The sequence below is a fragment of the Xenopus tropicalis genome, chromosome 4 (genome assembly GCF_000004195.4).
Source record: "Xenopus tropicalis strain Nigerian chromosome 4, UCB_Xtro_10.0, whole genome shotgun sequence".
NCBI lineage: Eukaryota > Metazoa > Chordata > Amphibia > Anura > Pipidae > Xenopus > Xenopus tropicalis.
In genome coordinates, this window is record NC_030680.2 from 85,453,371 (window position 1) to 85,476,202 (window position 22,832).

Consider the following 22,832-nt stretch of genomic DNA (forward strand, 5'->3'; position numbering starts at 1 on the left):
GAGCCTTCAGTATAACTTTTCTGGATAAGGGGTCCCATACTGGTTTTAAGTTCTACACACATAGGGAACAGATTTGAAAATCAAACTGTCACACAACTATGTTTCCTGCTTCTGTCAGCTGCAACCAGATCTGTTTCAAAGGGGAACACAACTGATTGGCAAAGTCTCTTACAAACTGACCATTCAGATTCAGTTGTGTTCTGCTTTAAACGGATCAGGTTGCATTGCATAAAAATAGCATAAATTTGACAGAAGCATTCCACACATGCTGGCGCTCAATGTTTTTGGATCATTAAATTGATGTAGCCAGTTTCCTTTATATATTTCTTTACCTTTTTTTTTTACTTTTAAGGAGCAGTAAGTAACTTACATGACAAATATGCATTTATATATTGGTCTATAAATTATCAGGCAATATTTATATGAGCATATACTAAATGTTTGCACATACAAAACCTTTTGGTTTTTTTAATAAATGAATTATATTTTCTCTTTAAGGGTGAAGACACAGAACTACTAGTAGCAGCTACTTGTTAGGGCAAAGACACGCGGGGCAATTTGTCGCCGCAACTTTTAATTTTCGCACATAGAGTACAATGGACTTTTCAAAAAGTTGCGGCGACTAATCGCCCCATGTGTCTTCGCCCTTATGGTTACTAAAATAGACAATGGTGATCCTTTACTGATAATCATCTCTATGTGTTTTAGCACGTTTGTAAAAATCAGAATTATTTGCTTTAACGCGATTGCAAATTCTTAGCGTTCTGTATAACTTTTGGGCATAAGGGGTTCCATACCTGGCTGAATCCATTTAAAGGAGAAGGAAAGGCTAAGTCACTTGGGGGTGCCAAAACGTTAGGCACCCCCAAGTGACTTAAATAGCTTTCCTTGTACCCCGGGCTGGTGCCCCTGTTGGGAGAAAACCACACCAGCCCGGGGTACCTGTAGCGAGCGCTTCCTTCTTACTTGTTTCTTCTGCCGCGAATTCCCTGAGCCGGCGCATGTGCATTAGAGTGAAAAGCCGTCTTTGTTGTTAAAGTTTGGCTTTTCAATCTAATGTGCATGCGCAGCACGCCAACGCGGAGGAAGCGCTCACAGACACCCTGGGCTGGTGCGGTTCTCTCTTAACAGGGGCACCAGCCCGGGGTACAAGGTAAGCGATTTAAGTCACTTGGGGGTGCCTAACATTTTGGCACCCCCAAGTGACTTAGCCTTTCCTTCTCCTTTAATGATCTACTAGTGCTCAGTATTGTCTATGGCAGGGTATTTTCTGGCATTTAGTGGCCATGACAAGTAGCTGCTACTAAGTAGCTCTGTGTGTCTTCACTCTAAGGGCTAATTTCAAATTCAAAAGACACATAGAATCAAGGCACACCTATTATGAACCATAAAATATATCCTTTATTATCTATATATTTAAAAACAAAAATTGCTACAATACAAGAAAAGAAAAAGAAAAGAGTTTATCATACACACATATAGAGGTAATGTAATTTGGTAGCAGGTTCACCTTGAAAACCCTTATCTGTTCTGAACAATCACATTAAACCATTTAGAAACGAAAGGACTAATTTTACAATGTGATTGGTCCTGTTTATTAAATAAATCAAAATTCAAAGTGAAATCAGTAAAATGTGCTTTTACCTTTCTGTGACTAAAATTGAGAGGGAGAGAAAGCTCTGAGCTTCTTATTCGGTAGTTCTCCAGTTGGGAATTAGGTCCAAATTACCCTAGCAACCATTCAATAATTTAAATGAGAGAGGAATATGAATTGGAGAGGGCTTGAACAGGACAGCAATACATAAGCAATAAAAAGTAAGAGTACTATAAAATTGTAGCTTACAGAACAATAGTTTTTTGGATGATGGGGGTCAGTGACCCCATTTGAAAGGTGGAAAGAGCTTAAAGGATAAGGCAAATAATTTAAAACTATAGAGGAAGCAGACCCGGTGGGGGGCTGGGGTACAGGGGGTCTTCTTCCACTATAGCTGCTCTCATTATGTGAGCCCATGGCTTAATAATTGCAGAGTATGAGTGGGCAGGGAGGGAACTAAGATTTACTAATCCACGAGCGGTCCGAAGGCGTCCGAATGCGTTTTTTTCGCAATGATCAGTATTTTTGCAACTTTTTTGTATGTTCCGCAACTTTTTCGTCGCCGTCGCGACTTTTTCGTATATTTTCCGCAACTTTTTCGCCGCTGTCGTGAAAAAATCGGATTTGTTTTTCCGCCGTTTACAATCGTGACAGCGACGAAAAAGTCGCAAAATTTTCGTTTCCAATACGATTTTTTCCCTTTTGGGATTCGGATTCGTGGATTAGTAAATCTCCCCCTAACTGTAGATTGTAAGCTCTTTTGGGCAGGGCCCTCCTCACCTCGGTTATTGATTGCTTTATATGTTACTCTGTATGTCCAATGTATGTAACCCACTTATTGTACAGCGCTGCGGAATATGTTGGCGCTTTATAAATAAATGTTAATGTTAATGTTAAACTGTAGATTTTAGTATCACAATAGCCTTGGATAATTTGCTTGTTCAAGAACTCATCCAAGTCCCTCTTAAAGGCATTAACAGAATCTGCCATTACATCACAGTCACAAACTATAAAAAAGAAGCCATTATTTAAAATAATAAAAGTTAACCTAAAGGTGAACTACCCCTTTAAAACCTGGAACATTTGTATTATTCCTTAGAACAAACAGGAACAACTGACTCCTGCACTCACGAAATGACACTGATTTAGTACAGCACAAGGTTGCTATAGGGATGGATCGTATTTTAGCAGCATTACGGTACGCTAGCCCTGTCCTATTCTTCCGGAGTGGAGCGCAATACGGCTTCCCTGTGTTCCACTAGATTCCTTCTCCCCCTCACCGCCGGGAGCTGCACTGAGAAGCGGCCATGGCAGAGCGCCGCGCATTTGCACAGAAGATAAGCAGGTAAAAACTCAGCAATGCACAGCGAGAAGGATGCCGCTAAGCAAACTCCCCTTTGTACATTATAGGTTTTAATCATTTTATTTTTCATTGATTTAAGTGTTCATTAAGAACAGGCCTACCAGGGGGATTTTAAGGGTGTGATCTACCTCCCCCTTCTTTCCGCCAGCTCTGGACTTGCATATAGCGTCGATCTTTATTTCAGCGAGCAGTTGCGGAACTCAGTTTGTCTTTGCATCTTTGTCTTCTAGCGCTTGCTGGTAGTTAGATGCCAGCAATGACGGGGATTGCAAAGTGAATGTGCCTGGGATGTGGGATTATTGCGTGACCCTTTATGTGGGAGGTGCGCAAGACAAAGATGAAATGGGAGAGGGGTTGCTATTGGGAGAGAAAGTGAAGGAAGTGACTGCTTGCAGTTAGAATGCCATTGGCAAATCAAACATTCTGTCAGCATTTGGTTACAGTTATCGAGCTTTCCATTAGGAGATATCTGACTTTCCTAGCCCTTATATTGTTCCATTTGGATCCTATGTTACTGACAAAACGTCAGACAAACCGCAAAGAGCTGCGGGGCATGCTGGGGACACTGCTGCCTCACTCTCTTTGTTAGCTAATGGGACAATGACTGATTAGTAATGGATGTACCAAGTAAACACACAAATAATATCACAGGTTCATTTGTGTAAAAAAAACCAAATAAAATACATTTGCTGAGAGGTCTGAAAAATGTACAAGTGACCAGTATCTGTAAGGCATACCAGCATCCAGTGTGTGTTTGTAGGTAAACACAGTCTTGACATGCCTGCAATTGATTGGTATTTCTCTGTAATTCAATGTTCATGTAAGGTTTACATCCCAGAGTTAGAAATATATATGTATGTATTTATGCTTGTCTACTACTAATAGTGCTTAGAAATAAATGTGAAATTCCAGCATGGACATTACATTAACATTTTACATTAACATTTATTTATAAAGCGCCAACATATTCCGCAGCGCTGTACAATATGTGGGTTACATACATTGGACATACAGAGTAATATATAAAGCAATCAGTAACCGATACAAGAGGTGAAGAGGGCCCTGCCCAAAAGAGCTTACAATCTACAAGGAGAAAGGGTTGAGACACATGGTGTGAACATATTGGCTTATTCATCCTGAGTATGAGGGGTATAATAATAAGACATCAGCTCTAATGTTTTACACTGACAGATACCGTAAGGAAACAGCACCTAATTTTTGTCAACAAGGCATGCACGATTTAAAGGAGAAATATATAAAAATTAAGAATGTACCAGTGAAATATACTTCTCTAGATATAGAAGGATTGTGCTTAAATAAAGTTGTGTTTCGGACTGATTTTTTTGTGAAATTCCACCAAAACCCCACTAGGCCCGCCCATCCATTCCACTTCCTGCTGGCTGAATACTCTGGATGTGCAGGGGAGCCAGGGGCTCTGAGTACACTGCGCTCTAGGATAGGAACCAATCATCAGCTAGGCTGACCTGATAGGGAACTGAAGCCTGTCTTTGCCTGTGTGAGTGGAAGCTGTGATTGGCTATTGGCTCGTACTGTGCTTTTGGCAGGGACTGTTAGGACACGCCCACCCTTCATTTAAAACAGGGGCAGAGAACTGATAGGATCTATAGGGAGGTCTAATAAAGGGGCCATTTTTACAGATAGGGTTCATTTTTAACCAGCACCATATATTATTCATAATTGCCTACAAAATGAGGTTTTTTTCCATTTATCTAATATGTCTCTACAAATTTTCATTCTTCTTTACATGTATGTCCTTGACTATTATTACTGCTTTATGTTTCTGTTTAGGCAGCACAGTCTACTGTAATGGGTTTGGTTACAGTAAAAATAAATGCAAGATAAATTTAAGCTTCTTGCTGAGACATATTTTCATTATTTGTTATTTTTGTAAAATATTTTTACATTACAGTGGTTTGTCTTTAATGCCTTATGAAGTCTTGGCTAAAGGACTTCTGAAGTGCAGAAAGGAATAAGCAAACACTATTTTCAATAGCAATCACATTTACATTCACAATTTTTTACTAACATATATTGGAAAGTTATTCTAAATTACCCTGTATTTTCAAAAGCAGAAATGAATTTGGTGTTTCACTCTAAACATGGAAAAGGAGCTTTAGTTAGTCATTCGGCTTTCTTTTCTGAAATAAACTACACCAGAAAAAAATGTCAGCAAGAATAAGATTATTATTTTCTTGGATGTCTTTGAGAGACCATTATCAGTATGTGCAACCCTACACATACCTGTGCAAGTTTGGCAAATAAATCCAACACATTATTACTCAATTGCTTAACATTATGGATTAATCATTGAAAAACAAGTTCTGTTATACTTAAAAGATTGCAATATTGTACACTTTTTCATGTTTTTTAGAACGGTGGCTGCTGAGGTACGGAAACAAATATCTGGACAATATGGTTCTCCACAGCTCCACAAAAACCTAAGCACTGGAGGCGGAGGGTCACATCATGCTTCGGTAATTTTTCTTCAGAAGTGTTACATTTCTGCTGTAGCTGTTTTTTCATTACTATGAAGGTTTTTCCAGAAATGTTATTTATTCATTATCATGTGGATTGTAAGACATGATCCAGACATCTACCTAAAGAACATTACAATTTATCTACTGATGTTTAATTGGGTTGAGGTCATGGCTCTTTGTAAGCAAGTCTCATTCTTCCACTCCCATCTCAGCCAACCCATGATTTTTGTATATTGCTTAGTGCAAAGGGGCATTATGATTCTAAAAAGGAAAGACCCTTCCCCAAATTATTTGCCACAAAGTACGAAACACTGAATTCTTAGTGTACTATGTATAGTAAAGGTTTGCTTTTTTTAGAACCAGTGGTCCTAGTTCAGTTTGTGAAAAAAACAGCCCATGCATTATTCCTTCTCCAATAGCAGCAAGCTTTACAGCACATTCCTGGCATATTGCATTACATATTGTATAGTGATGTTAGGCTTGTGTAGCTGCATATCCATAAAAATAACTATGCTCCAACCCAAGCTACTTTTATAAAAGTATCCTTAATGATGATAAGTAAACTTATTGCTTTACCACTTATTTGTTTGGGTTGTTTATAAAAGATTGGTAAAGTACTAGAATGATTCATTGGACATGGTAGGCCTACTACAAATTACCAGATGTAAGCAGACCTTTTTATAATTAGTTGCTCCTTATCTCTAAGGTTACTGTCATGAAATATGAGCTCCAATCCACCCTATTTATGCCCTGACAGACAGATGCCACTGATGATAGGGGACACTGTGCAAGGGGAAAGAATGGCTAAGAGGTTAGAGGAGTGTTTAAACTAGGCAAGGTGGTGGGTGGGTGAGTTAGAGCATTATGGGGAAGCTAGTATATATAGGGCTGTGGGATTAGAATGGGGTCATGGGGCAGGAGTGAGGTGAAAATGGTATGCAAAGGTACGATCAGATCCCACTGTTACAGCTAGATCTGTCTAAGGGCTCTGGCACACGAGGAGATTTGTCGCCTGCGTTTTTTCCCCCTGGAGCTTTGGCGACAAGTCGCCACGACAATACCCATGAAGAGATTTCATGCGAGTTGAGCTCCAGGCGATCTGCTACCCATGGTACACTCAACAGTTAACCCCCCCCCTCATGTTTACTCAAGTCGCTCAGAAAAGGGTCTGTGTGCGATTTGAAACAGCAGGCGATTTGAAGTAGCCTCGTATGTTTTGATGCTGGCGATTTCCATTGATTTAGCATTGGCGTCTTGTCGCTCGTCTTGTCGCCAAATCGCTCTTTTAAAAATCGCCGGCGACAAATCTCCTCGTGTGCCAGAGCCCTAAAGGTAACTAGAGATCTGAGGCAGCTGAAACTTTTATTGGGTACAAGGAAGCCAATAAAACATGTAAAAAAATAATTAAACAAGTTAAAGTAGAGAATAAAAGGGGTATTATAGCAAGAAGCTAAGCGGTTGTCAAACTTGCTTAATATTCCAGGATTCTTTGATGTCTGGCATGGTACTGAGAGATTGGCGACTTGTTAATGTGGTGCCAAAAAAGACTTTGTGCCAGTATGGTTTCATGCATAATAGATTTTGCAAGACAAATGTAATTGCCATCTACAGTGAGGAACATAAGTATTTGAACACCCTGTGATTTTGCAAGTTCTACCACTAAGAAATCATGGAGGGGAATTCACATTATAGGTGCATTCCCACTGTGAGAGACAGCATTTAAAAAAAAAAAAATTCAGGAAATCACATTGTATGATTTTCAAAGAATTTATTTGTATTGCACTTCTGCACATAAGTATTTGAACACCTGGCAATCAGCAAGAATTCTGGCTCTCAAAGACCTGTTACTCTGCCTTTAAAAAGTCCACCTTTACTCCACTCATTAATCTAAATTAGTTTGAGCTCTTTAAAGACACCTGTCCACCCCACAGTCAATCAGACTCAAACTACTACCATGGGCAAGACCAAAGAGCTGTCAAAATACACCAGAGACAAAATTGTGGACCTCCACAAGACTGGAAAGAGCTACGGGGCAATTGCCAAGCAGCTTGGTGGAAATAGATCAACTGTTGGAGCAATTGTTAGAAAATGGAAGAGGCTAAAGACGACTGTCAGTCTCCCTAGGACTGGGGCTTCATGAAGAAGGGCTGGGTCTTCCAACATGACAATGACCCCGAAGCACACAGCCAGGATCACCAAGGAGTGGCTCTTTAACAGGCATATCAAGGTTCTGGAGTGGCCTAGCCAGTCTCCAGACCTAAATCCAATAGAAAATCTTTGGAGGGAGCTGAAACTCAGCGACAGCCCTGAACCCTGACAGACCTAGAGGAGATCTGTGTGGAGGAGTGGGCCAGAATCCCTGTTGCAGTGTGTGAAAAACCTGGTCAAGAACTACAGGAAACGTTTGACCTCTGCAATTGCAAACAAAGGCTTCTGTACCAAATATTAACACTGATTTTCTCAGGTGTTCAAATACTTATGTGCAGCAGTGCAATACAAATAAATTCTTTAAAATCATACAATGTGATTTCCTGAATTTTTTTTTTAAATGCTGTCTCTCACAGTGGGAATGCACCTACAGTGTGAATTTCAGACCCCTCCATGATTTCTAAGTGGCAGGGTGTTGAAATACTTCTGTTCCTCACTGTATGAGTGGGTAAGCAGCAGCCTAAACATTGGGATGGCAGTGGATATGGTCTAAATTTTAAAAGTTTTATAAAATACCACATAGAAGGTTACTGGTTATAGTTATATATCTTTTTTTTTAATATAAAAAAGTGGTGGTAAATGGAACATTTTTGTTAATTAGAGCACTGTTGTTTGTCCTGAGTCCTGTGTTTTTGTTTAATATTGACCTTGGAGTTGTCATTGTAAGCACTGTCTCTATTTTTCTAATGCTACTAAATCATACAAAACTATGCAGGATGTTGCTGCTTTATAGAGAGATTTGTCTAAATCAGAGAACTGGGCAACAAATTAATAAGTTATTGATAAATGCAAGATTATGCACTTTAATAAAAACAGCATGCTAGGTATACACTCTAGTGTAGGTAGTGTGTTGGGGGTTTCCTTAGTTGAGAAGGATTTGAGGTTTTTATGGATAACAAACTGTGTAGCTATAATTTCAGTGAGATGATATTTAAGCAAATAAAAAAGGCCATTAACTTAAGGGAGGTAATTTTACCTCTGTATAGATCCCTGGGAAGGGCTTACGTTGAGCATACCTTGCAGTTTTGGGTTTTAGTCCAGCATATAAATATGCTGTAGAGAGTACAAAGATGTGCAACTAAACTGGTTAAAGGAATAGAACAATCAATCTATACAAGTACAGTAGATTACATTATAGACAGATGGGGAGAAACGTTTTCCCAGTATATGAGATCAACAAACCAGAGGCCACCCCTGAAGTATTGAGGAGCTGAACTTTTATTTGAAGCAGCTAGAATTTTTTTTATGGTGAGGGCAACAAGGATGTTGAATTCTCTACCAGGTGATGTTGTGATGGCAGATTCCATTAATGCCTTTAAAGGAGAAATAAACCCCTCCAGGTACAACTGGCCCCCTTAAAGGACAAGGAAAGGTTAATACAAATTAAAAGTCTAAAGGCATTTTTGCTTCTCTGAGATATGGCGCTGGCAGCCTACAGCAGTGTGAAGACTATAGTGACATCACTGAAATCTTTCTTCCCTTCCTGTAGGCTGCCAGGGGCAGCCTTCAGTAGCAATGCACATGTGCGTAACTTGATCCTGTCTCCTGTTCTGAGCTACACATGCCCACCAGCCAATCAGAAGCAGATCTGCCAGAGGGGGGGGGGTAAATGAAACACATGTGCAGTATTTTTAAAGATGGCTGCCTGTTCAAGAAAACAGATAGAAAATGTGAAGTAAGTGTGACTGAGTAAATATTTGATTAGGTAAGCCAACTTAAAAATAAATAAAAACAAATAAGGAGTTGTTGCAGCTATTCATTTAAAGCTGAAATAGCTGAATAATTTTTTTTATAAACTAGTCCTAAGCAGGTGTTGAGTATTCATGGAACTGCCATAGTGATTTTTTTTATGCTAACCAAAAATATTCATTGCTGTTTTGATAGAATGTCTGTGTGAATTATAAGTAGTAGTTTATGATAACTACTTTATAAGTAGTAGTTGATGATAACCAAGCTGCAAAAATCCATACTGATGGTAAAATAAATCCATTTGGTTTACTTCATGTTTACATGTTCTTTTTAATGGACTTAAGGCATGGTGAGCCAAATTACATAAAAATCACTTATCCAAAAAAAACCCAGGTGCCAAGCATTTTGGATAATAGATGCCATAGCTGTATTGTATTTGTTACAGTGTTTCTAGATTTAAAGGAACAGTAACATCAAAAAAATGAAAGTTTTTTTCAGAGTAATTAAAATATAATGTACACCAGTAAAACTGGTGTGTTTGATTCAGAAATACTACAGGTATGGGGCCTGTTATCCAGAACGTTTGGGATCTGGGATTTTCCGGATTAGGGATCTTTTTGTAATTAGGATCTCCATAACTTAAGTCTGCTAAAAGCGTGCAAATATTAAATAAACTCAGGAGGCTTGTTTTGCCCTCAATAAGGCTTAATTATACTTTAGTTGGGATCAAGTACAAGGTACTGTTTTATAATTACAGAGAAAAAGGAAATCATTTTTAAAAATTAGAATTATTTGCTTATAATGGAGTCTATGGGAGATGGCCTTTCCGTAATACTTTCTGTATAACAGGTTTCCGGATAAGAGATCCAATACCTGTACTATAATATGTATAACTAAACTGCGGTTTAACCATGGGGACAGCCATTCAATCTGAAAAAGCAAAAAGGCACAGGTTACACACCAAATAGATTTTGTAGAATACAATGGGTTTAGATTCCTGTGCAAGAACTTAACCCATTGTATTCCACAGAGCTTAACTGTTGTGTAGCCATTCAAGCTGAAATAACAAATAACAGTGTATTTTTTTTATCAAGTATAATACTGTTTCTGAAGCAAATGCACAAGTTTAAATGCAGGGCAACAGTATATTTTGATTACTTTTTTTTATGTTAGCCTTCCTTTAGAACATAGTCCTCCTGTACCTTTAAAACAGTTATACCTTTTGGTAGGAATGAACAAATTACAGCATAAGTACTTGAGGCAAAATGCAACATTTATAATTTTTAACAGTGGAAAATATGGTTGCTGTAGACATAAGCATAATTTTGTCATGGAAACTGATGTATATATATTCATACTGTGATCCCAGGTCAGATCTAACCCACACAGTTTGTTCCCATGAAGGAAAAATTGGGTTGGAGACATACTCATGGCATTTCATGACTATGAGTATCCACAAATAAATATATGTTTGGATCTGTGCATTTAATAATACATGCCAGCCATAAACTGACTGTCTGACCTACATAAACTAAGTCACAGAGTATTATAGCAGGCCTTTCATGATTACTTTGAAAATTTGCCTCATACTGTTATTTTTTTATTGACTAACTTGTGGTTGCTACAGTGGGGCAAATTTGTGTTTATAAATGAGCCCCACAGTCTAGGCGGAGAAAATTTTATAAAAAAAAAATTCTATATTTGTTATGTGCCGTTTTATTTGCTTTAGGCTAATAGCACATCGGTCATTTTCTTCAGTAGCAAAAAGCAGTTCCACTGCTTTACGTTCCTTCTATTTGTGTGGGTCACATGGTCAGCCTGTAGGTGCACACACAGAGTTGATATTTGGTGCGAAAAGGCATAGTTTAGTGACCTCTGTGTATGAACCTACCTGTCAGCACATGCACATAGAGGAAACGTAAGGCAGCAGAGAAAACGACTCATGTGCCATTAGCATTATGGTCTATTTTAGACTTAGCAACTCACTTGGGTAGTTTTTACTCTTATGTTCACCCTTTTATGAAATGTGTTTATCTTACTCAGTTTGGTCTCAGGACATTGTCTTGTTTTTATAGGTTCCTCTTACAGAAGTGGTTGATCCAGTTGAATTTGAGGACTACCTTATTACTCATCCAGTGTCTATAGACTCAGGTCCATTAAGAGACCTATATGAGTTTCCTACTGATGATGTTGAAGTTCTCTACGTTCAGAGGGAATGCAGGACCATGGTGTCATCAGTACCAGAGGAGAAGTAAGTTTTGGACCCTTTATTTTTAATAATAAGTGCACCTGTGAGGATGAATTTTCTCATAAAATCCCTATGAAAACAAGTGAATGATCTATGCCTTGCAGCTAAGACCGTGGTTAGCCAATATAGAGAACTGGAGAATAGCTATTATGTAACTCTATTTGTTTTTCTTTCCATTATTCAAACTTTTCAGTGAATGTACAATGTGCGCCTTTGTGCTTGTTTACCTGTCTGTTCATGTGCAGGCATGAATATAACACTGAACGTCTTTGTTATTTTTCAAACAGTGAAATGGATTCTCATGTGAAGGATTGCATAAGGAGTTACACAGAAGACTGGGCAATTGTAAATAGAAAGTAAGTCTTCATTTTCAGAATAAACCATACTCTATGTCAAGGATATCACACTCATTACTCACCAGTTGCTGTGTTACTGTTCCTTTAAGGCATGTGTAGTGTTTTTTGTTTTTTTTTTGTAATTTCTAGTATTGTGTTTTTGTGTCCCAGTTTACACCTGCTTTTTGTGGTATAGTTACTGTAGCAGAAATATTTGGGGCTAAGTTTGTGTAAGGCTAAAGCCTATGGCATAGCAGGTTTTCGCAAAGACAACCACAGCAATAAAACACCTTATATGCACTAGGCCTTATATCACACAGGGAGATTAATAGCTGCTATTTGCAACTGGCTAGAATAACATCTCATCTGTATTCTTTGGGAAATCAAATGGATTTGTGGTTCTGTATTAAACAATAACACTTATTTTCTCTTAAAGGGGTTGCTCACCTTTAAATGATGTAGAATATGATATTCCAAGACTATTTGCCTATTTGCAATTGGTTTTTAAGTTTTATTATACTTTTGTTCAGCAGCTTTCCAGTTTGGAATTTTAGCAGCTATCTGGTTGCTAGGGTCTTGTTTACCCTAGCAACCAGGCAGCGGTTTGAATGAGAAACTGGAATATGAATAGGAGGGGACTTGTAAAGAAAGATAAATAATAAAAATTAACAATAATAGTAAAATTGTAAGCTCACGGAGCAATAGCTTTTAACTACCCCCATTTGAAAGCTGGAAAGATGTTGAAGAGAGAGCTAATAATTCCAAAACTATAAAAAATAAATAGATAATGAAGCTCAATTGCACAGTTGCTAGGAATAGGATATTCTGTAACATATTAAAAGTTAACTTAAAGGTGAACCACCCCTTTACATTACCTTGTGGAAACAAGAACATTGGGATGTAGCTTTTACCACTAGGAACATGACCGCCTTTTATACAATACTAAACCACTTCCATACCTACCAAACCTACCTAGTACACCAGAGGCAGGCCCTGCCCACATATACTGGACGTGTTACATAGTTACATAGGGTTGAAAAAAGACCATTGTCCATCAAGTTCAACCCATCCGAGTAAACCCAGCACACAACCTATACTAACCAATCTATACACTCACATACATAAACTATATATATATACAACCAGTAATACTAACTGTAGATATTAGTATCACAATAGCCTTGGATATTCTGCTTGTTCAAAAACTCATCCAGGCCCCTCTTAAAGGCATTAACAGAGTCTGCCATTACCACATCACTAGGAAGGGCATTCCACAGCCTCACTGCCCTCACCGTGAAAAACCACCTACGCTGCTTCAAATGGAAGCTCTGTTCCTCTAATCTATAGGGGTGACCTCTGGTGCGCTGATTGTTTTTATGGGAAAAAAGAACATCCCCCAACTGCCTATAATCCCCTCTAATGTACTTGTACAGAGTAATCATGTCCCCTCGCAAGCGCCTCTTTTCCAGAGAAAACAACTCCAATCTAACCTCATAGTTTAAATCTTCCATCCCCTTAACCAGTTTAGTTGTACGTCTCTGCACTCTCTCCAGCTCATTAATATCCTTCTTAAGGACTGGAGCCCAAAACTGCACCGCATACTCAAGGTGAGGCCTTACCAGGGACCTATAAAGCGGCAAAAATATGTCCTCATCCCTTGAGTCAATGCCCTTTTTTATACAAGACAGCACTTTATTTGCTGTAGTAACCACAGAATGACACTGCCTGGAATTAGACAACTTGTGATCTACAAAAACCCCTATTCATTAAGGATGCCCCCAACACACTACCATTCAGTAGATAGTTCGCGTTTATATTATTCCTACCAAAGTGCATAACTTTGCACTTGTCAACATTGAACCTCATTTTCCAGTTTGCTGCCCAGTTTTCCAATTTTGTCAAATCGCTCTGCAAAGCGGCAGCATCCTGCATGGAACTTATAGTTTTGCACAATTTAGTGTTGTGAAAATGTACATCAGTAAGAAAAAATGGCTAAATTGTGTTGAATTCCTTTAGGTCTCCAGCATGATACAGCCTGTATCATTTGCCACTGTTGTAAGTGGGGTGAAGGAATCTTTAATTATTGTCCTCCTAGTGGCAAAATAATAGAATTAAAGTTTACGGGATAATATCACAACATCTTTAAATAATAAGTAAGTAGAGACAGCAAGCTCACACAGTAGGCAGCTCTTTGCCCATCTCAGTCAGAGAGAGGGGGAGAGCTCAGCAAAGAAAAGAGGATGGAGCTTCTCGCTAGACTAGGAAGTAGCTGAGAAAGCTCAAGTTAAGCTGTTCGTTATACATAATATGCAGTGAGACTGAGGGCTGGGAGAAAGTCATGTTATTCTGGGCACTATAGTTATTTTAGAGAAAAAAAATGTATTTAAGGTAGCTATGAATAGTAAATTATTATGATGTATAAGGGCTTATCAGCTGAACTGCCGAGGGGATGAGTTGGAATTGCATTTTACTGCAGTTTTGGGTTAGCTAGTACATCCACCAAATTGGATCATTAGGCATCCTAGTTTTTCATCTTTGTCCATCAACTTTGGTGTGACTAAATAGATTATATTGTTTTTCAGAGGACCTTATACATGGACTAAAAGTTAAAGCTGTTTGAAATATTGGTCTTTGTGTGTGGCCACCAAAAGAGTCATTGGATTTGGCCAGCTTGATTGTTTAGTGTTCATTAAAGCAAAAATGAAGAATGCGATTGACAAGTGTTTAATTGTTCCAACAGATACCACAAATTGGGAACTGGCTTTAATCCTAACACACTGGACAAACAAAAAGAGAGACAGAAGGGTTTGCCAAAGCAGGTTTTTGAATCAGATGAGGTTTCTGAGAGCAACAGCTACCAGGATGACCAAGTATGATAATTGATAAATGTTATAGAAACAATATATGTCTTTATGCTTATATGTGGACTATTACTGTTCACACCACATAATTTGTTGTGTGTACATGTAGTGTGTGTATTTAAATCGAGGGTTATATAATATAGGTGAAAGTTGCTTTGGTCAAGTAAAGTAGAGCAATATTACAAAATTCCAGCACTTGTTGTCATGTGCAGACATGCATCCTGGTATTCAACATCACATGCTTTGAAAGTCAGAAGCAAAATATCCTATAACTTTGAATAAAACCATTATTATTTTAAAATGGCATCAACAGAGCAACATTTTAGAATCCCTGAGCTCTTTCTTAGCCTATTGGCAACCTAACTCAAGTTGCAGATTCTACCTTGCACTTGATATTCTTTGTTGTCTAGTTTGAGCCACAGCCTACTGTATATATCATCTCCCCAACTTTTTTTTCCCTTTCTTGAAGGGTATGGTCCAGGAAAACTGTCCATAGTAACAAACCCATGTGTTTGCTTATACTTTATACAAAGTCATCATTAATATATATCTATTATAAGCATACTCCTGTACCGCTCCAATCCAGCAAGAAAAATATAGATTAAATCATGCCTTTAAACTATGGTTCTCTTTTGGTCTCTTATGGTCTTTTTCTGTCTGTTCTCCTTTTCTTGTATAATAAAACACTGCTTCATTTTATCTCTAACATTCTTTTTGTTAACCAGGATGACATGAAAAGACGCTCAATGTCAATTGATGATACTCCACGGGGTAGCTGGGCTTGCAGCATCTTTGACCTCAAAAACTCAGCATCTGATGCTCTAGTTCCTAACTTACTTGACCGTACCCCAAATGAAGAAATTGATCACCAAAATGAAGACCAAAGGAAATCAAGCAGACACAAAGAACTCTTTGCTTTGCATCCTGATCAAGATGAGGTATGCCACGTAGAGCATTTAGACTACTTGGTTTTTAATACAGCATTTGCCCCATGCTGGGTTAAACTTACTGAGAAGGATTCCAATCTCAGCCTACACTAAAAAAGTCTAGAAATACACAAGTGATTCTCATGATTGTAGCCAAGAAGAATCACTGGATACATAATTCTGCTTTTTGTCTTTTACAATTAATATATGCCAATCATGATGCAACACAAAATTTGTTATTAAACTGATACTGTTTGAACATTTTATTCACAGGACGAACCCATTGAGCGTTTGAGTGTTCCTGAGGTACCAAAGGAACACTTTGGACAGCGACTGTTGGTAAAATGCTTATCCCTAAAGTAAGATTTATTTTTCCTTTTTGTTTGTCACATCCACTACATTTTTTTTTCAACAAATTCTTGTCTTGTTTTTTAATACCTTCAATTTCCTATGAAACGTAGCCTAGTACAGGTAATTAGGTATGGGGTCACAGGTATATAGTGTCTTTATGTACAAAAATCTAATTATATAAAATTTGTCAAGGCTGCCTTTAACACTGCAACTCCCCAAATGACCTTAAAGGACATGTAAACACCACACACAAAAATTTAATCAGTGAACAGCCTCTTTGAAATCTTTCAATACCTGCCATGCTGGTTGTCCAGAGGTTAATAGTAAGGCTATTTTTGAAAGTTTGAAAGTTATTTCTTTTTAAAGGGGCAGTATATGGAGTTCAATATTGTTCAGTATGAGTTCAATGAATAGGGCTTGTGCCAAACATTATATTTCTCTATTGTTTTAATCACAAAAAAATATGGTTTTTGTTATTACTTGAGATAAGCAAGAGAAACAGGGAATAAGAAATTACTACTTATTATGTTTGGTCCTTGTAAGGTAGATAATTATATTGCTAGTACACAGATAATCCCCCTGCATAATGGACTCCTGCTAACAAAACACCAAAGAGGGAAGGGAAGGCTTTGTATACTGGTAATCTAATGATGTACCTCACAAGGACCAAACACAAATCAGCTTAAATTTCAATATTTGGCTATTTGCCAAACTCAGGTTATACAAAGCTATATAGGATCGATATAAGGACCCCTTTAAAACCAAGCAGCTAAATAAAAGACACTTTTAGCAAAAGGAGTGCTACAGCTGTGTTGCTGTTTCTTGACTTGCCCACCCAAGTGTGGTTCTCAGCTTCTTATTGAATCACTGGTCATTTCTCTCATCTGAAGTTTGTTGTGATGTTTTTGGCTTACAGTGGCTTCAGGAAGCGGTGATCTTACATGTGTATTTTTCACCCTACCCAGCTACTTTTTCGTCCCACCCTGCTGGAAACATTTTGTGGAGAGAACAACATTAGCAATATTTTATATTAAAATAGTCCAAACATTCTGTTGCATGTTTTCTGCTTTGCTTCAGTTATTGTGTTTTTTGTTTTTTTCTTTCTCTGCTTGTAGAGTCTGCATATAGCGCTTTTTTGGTCTCTTTAATAATCCTAATGTTCTCCTTCCAAAGCCCTCCTGCTGGTCTTGGTTTTCTGATATATTCTTCTAAATGGCTAAAGGGTGTGATCTGATAAAACTAGGAATATGCGCAGAACTGAAGTATTTGTGAATAGCACTGAGCAGCCAAAGGAAATTGGCCCATGCCCAGGGTATAAGAAAAGATATATGAATAAAAAGATAGATAGTGCTTCTACCCCAGACCAGTGCAATTTTTAGCACACAGGGGCATTGGCCTAGGGGTGCCTAACATCTGCCCCCCCCCCCAGTGATTTCACCTTTTCTTCTCCATTAAACAGAAACTAGTTCTGGTACATTTTTAACATAGTGGTGGTAAGGTATAGGGAAGTTGTGTTGCTTTCTAGAAAAAAATATTCTGTAATCAGATGAAATGATACCCCTCCAAACCCAATTCATATTATTTCTAACATAAGCTTAACTTTACCAGAGCTTTATATGAACTTTCGTTTTATCAAGCTATTGCTGTTCATAGAAGAAAACAAGAAAGGCAAGAGAAGAGTTAAAAACATGGACATTTTTAAACAAGGTCATCTTTTTTGCTTACCACTTTATCCTTCTCTAACCTCTGTAAGCAATGTGATTTCACAATGTACAGACTGTTAGTTAATATATATATCTTTTAGGTAAGGATAGCGTGTGTTTACACAAGATAATGGATGTCCAGTTTACATTTATAAGGACTTTTTCTATTCCTGCTCTTTAAAAATTTAGACCTGTATTAAAAGTCAAAATATCACAGTGATACGCACTTCTCTTTTCTTTGAAAACTTTGCCCTGTGGTCCAGGAAAAGGAATAACATCATGAGACTTTTAAATATACCCAGCAAATGGGGTGCATAGGTGATAAAGTTTTCAAGCAAACAACCTGGGGCCTCTTTCCCTCCAGTGCTATCCTCCATGTATACTGTACTCTGGGTGTGTGTTGTAGGCTCGTGTGACCTGGTGCTTTATGCCACACATATTATGGACAATAGACTACGGTAATTTAGGGTGTTGTATCTAAACTGTTATGATACTCTTTTTTACTATTACAGAATTTTTTCCTAAATTTCATTTTTTTTTGGTCTAGGTTTGAAATAGAAATTGAACCAATCTTTGCAAGTTTAGCTTTGTACGATGTCAAGGAGAAGAAGAAGGTATGTTTATCTTCATTTAATAATCAAATGTGATATTGAGAGTTAAAAATGTATTACAGTTATTTTTGCTTCCCTTTTACATTTTAGAGGATTTTTTTCTTATAACAGAACAGGTTAGGTCAAAAAACAAATGTACTATTATGTATACTAAATTCAAAATAAATCAAACAGAATATGTTATAGCAAGCAATTTCAAGGCAGAAGCAGCACAGACATATTCTGTGATGTATAATAGCCAAAACTGTGGCAGAAACTATTCGGAAACCATTAAAGGAAAACTGTAACCCCAGAATGAATACTTAACAGATTATATATTGGTCAATATTGCCCTTTACATCTTTTACTCTGAACCACAATTTTGTGATGGTTTGTATCTCTATAGAGATCACCTGAAAGGAAATAATGCAGCTCTAACTGTAACAGGAAGACATGTGGGGGTAAAAGCAGAACTTTGTCCATTCATTGGCTGATGTGACCATACATGCATGTGTGCCCTTGGTTTGAAGAAATTTACTGCTGGTGCCCAGCTTTTTGAAGCAATCATGACCTGCACAAGAAAGCAACTATTGCTTTCACATGTTTTCTATTAAAGTTAATGGATGAGTGTTTTGTTTCCCCAAATATTATGGAACTACAAATTGCCTGGAACTATAAATGCTGCAAGTCACACAGTGTACAATTTTGGGCTATGGAATGTGGGGTGGTTTATTTGCAGGCCACATAGAGCTTGGAAGGGGCATTTTCTTGCAAGACTAGTATTGTTTGCTCTAGCCAGACTGTTTTCTGTATTTTACTGCACCTCTGGTAAGGGAAACTATCTGACATGTGCCCTTTAATAGTAATCTGGTTTTCAATAAAAGTTAATGATGAGTGCCACAGATGGTTTTGGTCATAACCAGCCCATATTCCTTTAGTCTAATGGATGTGCCACAGTGAAACCTTGCAATGAAAGTGCAAGCCACTTAGACTCATTGCACTTACGTATAAATTGCTTACATTTTAGCTCAATCTTCATCTGTAGTCACTGGGTTTCATTACCAATGCAACAAATTTACTTATCCACAAATGCTCCGAGCGTTTGTTCGAACAGTCCAATCGTATTTTTTTCGTATTTTTAGCGCGAAAAAATCGGATCGGTTTTGATGCTGTTTACAATCGCTCGGTACGAAAATTTTATGACTTTCGGATCGCCAATACGATATTATCGTGACTAATACGATTTTTTCGTAAGCATTTTCGTGATATTTGCGATCTTCAGAAATTTTCGTTTCCAATCCGAATTTTTCCCATTCGAGATTCGAACACGTGTTTTGATAAATCTGCCCCATAGTGTAATTTACTAGACTCACTTTGGGTTGTAATTACATAGGTAGAATAACTGAAGAAATATGATCACTCGCTCATTATGGAAAGAAGTCAGCAGTGCTTTGAGCATTCATTAGTAGGTTAATAATAAAAAAGAAAAGTACTAGCACTAAATCATATTATTAGTATTTCTGGGTGATTTTCTTAAATGATGTTTTTTTTTTTGTAACTTGAATTTTTTATTGAAAAGGCATTTCAATGGTTTACATACATTCTTGAAGAGTAAATAGTAAAAAGATAGAGAAAGGAGATTGGGATGGGGGTAAGTAGGAGATCAGTTCAACATTTATACCGCTTTGAAGGTTTTGTTTCTGTAATATTTCTAGATTGATAACACCAGTGATCCTGTTGGTCTAGGGGGTTGAGGCTAGCATTTCCCATGGGGCCCATATTTGCAGGAAGTGTGGGGTCCTATTTTGCAGTCGGGCAATGCTTGATTCAAACAGCTTGTTGCTTTCCACTCTGCGTTTGATTTCCATTAATGTTGGTGGAGTAGAGGATTTCCACTTTGCTGCTATGGCGAGACGTGTAGCGGTGAGGATATGGTTGATCAAAACTTGAGTGGATCTGTGAGTCTGCGGGAAAGGTTTACCCAGGAGGAACGTGCTTAAGTCTATTGGTATTGTGGTGTGAAATATTTTGTTGAGCAAGTCTGAGACTTCCATCCAGAGTGGAGTTATGATGGGACATGCCCAAAAAATATGAGATAAAGTGCCTGTCTCTCCGCAGTTTCTCCAGCATAACGGTGACTGATTTGGGAATAATTTGTGCAATTTAGCAGGGGTATGATACCAAGACATTAATATTTTGTAAATATGTTCCCTTTGTCTCGAGCAGGTTACCATCCGTCTTGCGTTTTCCCAGATTGCAGCCCAGTCCTGATCTGAGAGGGGCTGAGGCAAGGCTGAGTCCCATTTAGTCATGTATTGTTGTCTGGGAGGTGGGTCTCCTTGTGGTTCAGATAGTAGTTGGTATATTTTAGATATTAAACCTTTTTGTGGTAGGCCTGTTTTTGCAAGTCGTTTGAAGGTGGTGTATGGAAGTTCTTTCGCTCTGTCGCTATAGGGTCTCACAAAGTGCCTTAATTGTAGATATTCAAAAAATTGTAGGTTCCTTTGGGGAGTTGTTTGCGTGATATCAGCATAAGAAATTATCTCCTTGGTTCTTGAGTCCAGTAGGTCCCCTATGGTCTGCAGACTGATGGGAGTCCATTTAGCGATATAGTGGGGTTGGGTTCCTGGTTGGAAGTCCGGGTTGCGGAGAAATAGTACATTGAGAGATTTTGGATTGAGCAGTTTATATTTCCACCGTAGGTTATACCATATGGTTAATGAGTGGCGTGTGGGTGCTAGCAGATCTGTCTTTGCCAATGAGTGGTTTAGTTCTGACCATATTAGGTAGTTTAAGTGACAGGCTTTTGAATAGGCGTTTTCGATTTGACCCCAAGTGCAATTTGAGTCCTTCTGCGACCAGGCTAGCAATTGCCTAATATGGGCTGCCTCATAGTACTTCCTAAACATAGGAACCCCTAGACCTCCGTGTTTACATGGTGTAACCAGTATATGTTTCGGTACTCTGTGCCTGCGATTTCCCCATTGCAGGTCTTTGAGTGTCTTAGCAGAGATTGATACAGGTAGGGTCTCAAACAGATATAGGAACTTTGGCATAATGGACATTTTTATGGCTGCTATTCTGCCAAACCAAGACAGGGTATACTGTGACCAAGATTGTAGTAAAGCTTTAGTCTTATTTATTAGTGGGGTGAAGTTATATCTGAATAAATCAGAATATATTGAGGTTATATGTGTACCCAAGTATGGGATTGCGTTTGTTTGCCAGTTGTAGCGAAAGGCGCTTTGAAGACCTTGCAGGGAGTTTGGTGGGAGGTGTAGTGGAAGAGCTACAGTTTTAGTTTATAGTCTGAGAGTAGGCTGTATGTATCTAGCACCTTATGCAGATTTGGGAGCGTGGTTGTTGGGTTTGTTAAAGTGAGTAACACATCGTCCGCAAAGAGGGCTATTTTGTAAATCGTTGATTGTACCTCAATTCCTGAGATGTCGGGTGAGTTCCTAATTACAGCTGCCAATGGCTCTATACTTAACGCATACAAAAGAGGGGATAGAGGACAGCCCTGTCTAGTACCATTGGTTATGGCTATTGATTTGGAAGCCTGACCTGCCAGTTTTAGCTATGTTGTGGGGTTGCTATATAGGTTCTTGAGAGCTCCTAAGAAAGGTCCTGAGAAGTTGAGGTGTGTTAGCAGTGAGAACAAGTAGGGCCAGCTCAGGCGGTCGAATGCTTTTTCAGCGTCCAAGCTTAGTAGGACCGCCAGGGTGGAGTTTCTGTTTAGTATGTCTATTAGATCGATAGTGCGCCTTGTATTGTCTCCTGCCTGTCTCCCATAGATGAAGCCTACTTGGTCCCTATGAATAAGTTTGGGCAGGATAGGTGCTAGTCTGTTTGCTAAGATTTAAGTGAACAACTTAAGGTCTGAGTTTAATAATGCTATGGGTCTATAATTGGAGCATATGTTTGGATCTTTGCCTTCTTTCGGAATAAGTGTAAGATAGGAGCTTAGTGTAGAAGGAGGAATGAGGTGGCCTTCCAGAAATTCATTAAACAGCTTTACTAAGTATGGGTTTAAGATATGAGCATATAATTTATAATATTTGTATGGTTCTTAAATGATGTTTAATGGATTTATATATTGCTAAATCTAAATTTCCATTTGAATAAAAGTGGCGCACATTATTCCTCCTGTACAATGACAAATGCATATTGGTTTTATAAAGCTTATTTACTTTTTGTTTTTTAGATATCTGAAAACTTTTATTTTGACTTAAACTCAGAACAAATAAAAGGAATGTTGCGTCCATATGTCTCCTCTCCAGCCATCAGCACCCTGGCTAGATCAGCTATCTTTTCCATCACTTATCCTTCCCAAGATGTGTTCCTGGTTATAAAAGTAAGACAACGTGTACTTTGTATTTTAGCTTTCTAGGTGATTTTCACAACCATGATTCTGTATGTACAGTAAATACATGACTTAAGTTTATAGTGACCAATGAAAGGCTGTA

At 38.2% G+C, this 22,832-nt stretch overlaps 1 protein-coding gene across 13 annotated transcripts in view; it reads left to right on the forward strand.

Moving 5' to 3' along the window:
• The first annotated feature begins 2,782 nt into the window (after nucleotides 1-2,782).
• Nucleotides 2,783-22,832, forward strand: part of dock7 (dedicator of cytokinesis 7) — a 95,196-nt gene continuing 75,146 nt past the window's right edge. For 6 of the 13 annotated variants that reach the window (XM_004913938.4, XM_004913939.4, XM_012961539.3 and 3 more), the window contains exons 1-9: nucleotides 2,784-2,939; nucleotides 5,350-5,452; nucleotides 11,428-11,603; nucleotides 11,888-11,956; nucleotides 14,676-14,805; nucleotides 15,522-15,734; nucleotides 15,996-16,081; nucleotides 18,324-18,390; nucleotides 22,571-22,720. In XM_004913938.4, coding sequence (XP_004913995.2) covers nucleotides 2,902-2,939; nucleotides 5,350-5,452; nucleotides 11,428-11,603; nucleotides 11,888-11,956; nucleotides 14,676-14,805; nucleotides 15,522-15,734; nucleotides 15,996-16,081; nucleotides 18,324-18,390; nucleotides 22,571-22,720 — 1,032 coding nt within the window. In that variant the 5' untranslated portion in view covers nucleotides 2,784-2,901. Of the gene's footprint in view, nucleotides 2,940-5,349; nucleotides 5,453-11,427; nucleotides 11,604-11,887; nucleotides 11,957-14,675; nucleotides 14,806-15,521; nucleotides 15,735-15,995; nucleotides 16,082-18,323; nucleotides 18,391-22,570; nucleotides 22,721-22,832 lie in introns of all 13 variants that reach the window. The other 7 variants (XM_004913936.4, XM_012961536.3, XM_012961538.3 and 4 more) reach the window with 2 other exon arrangements.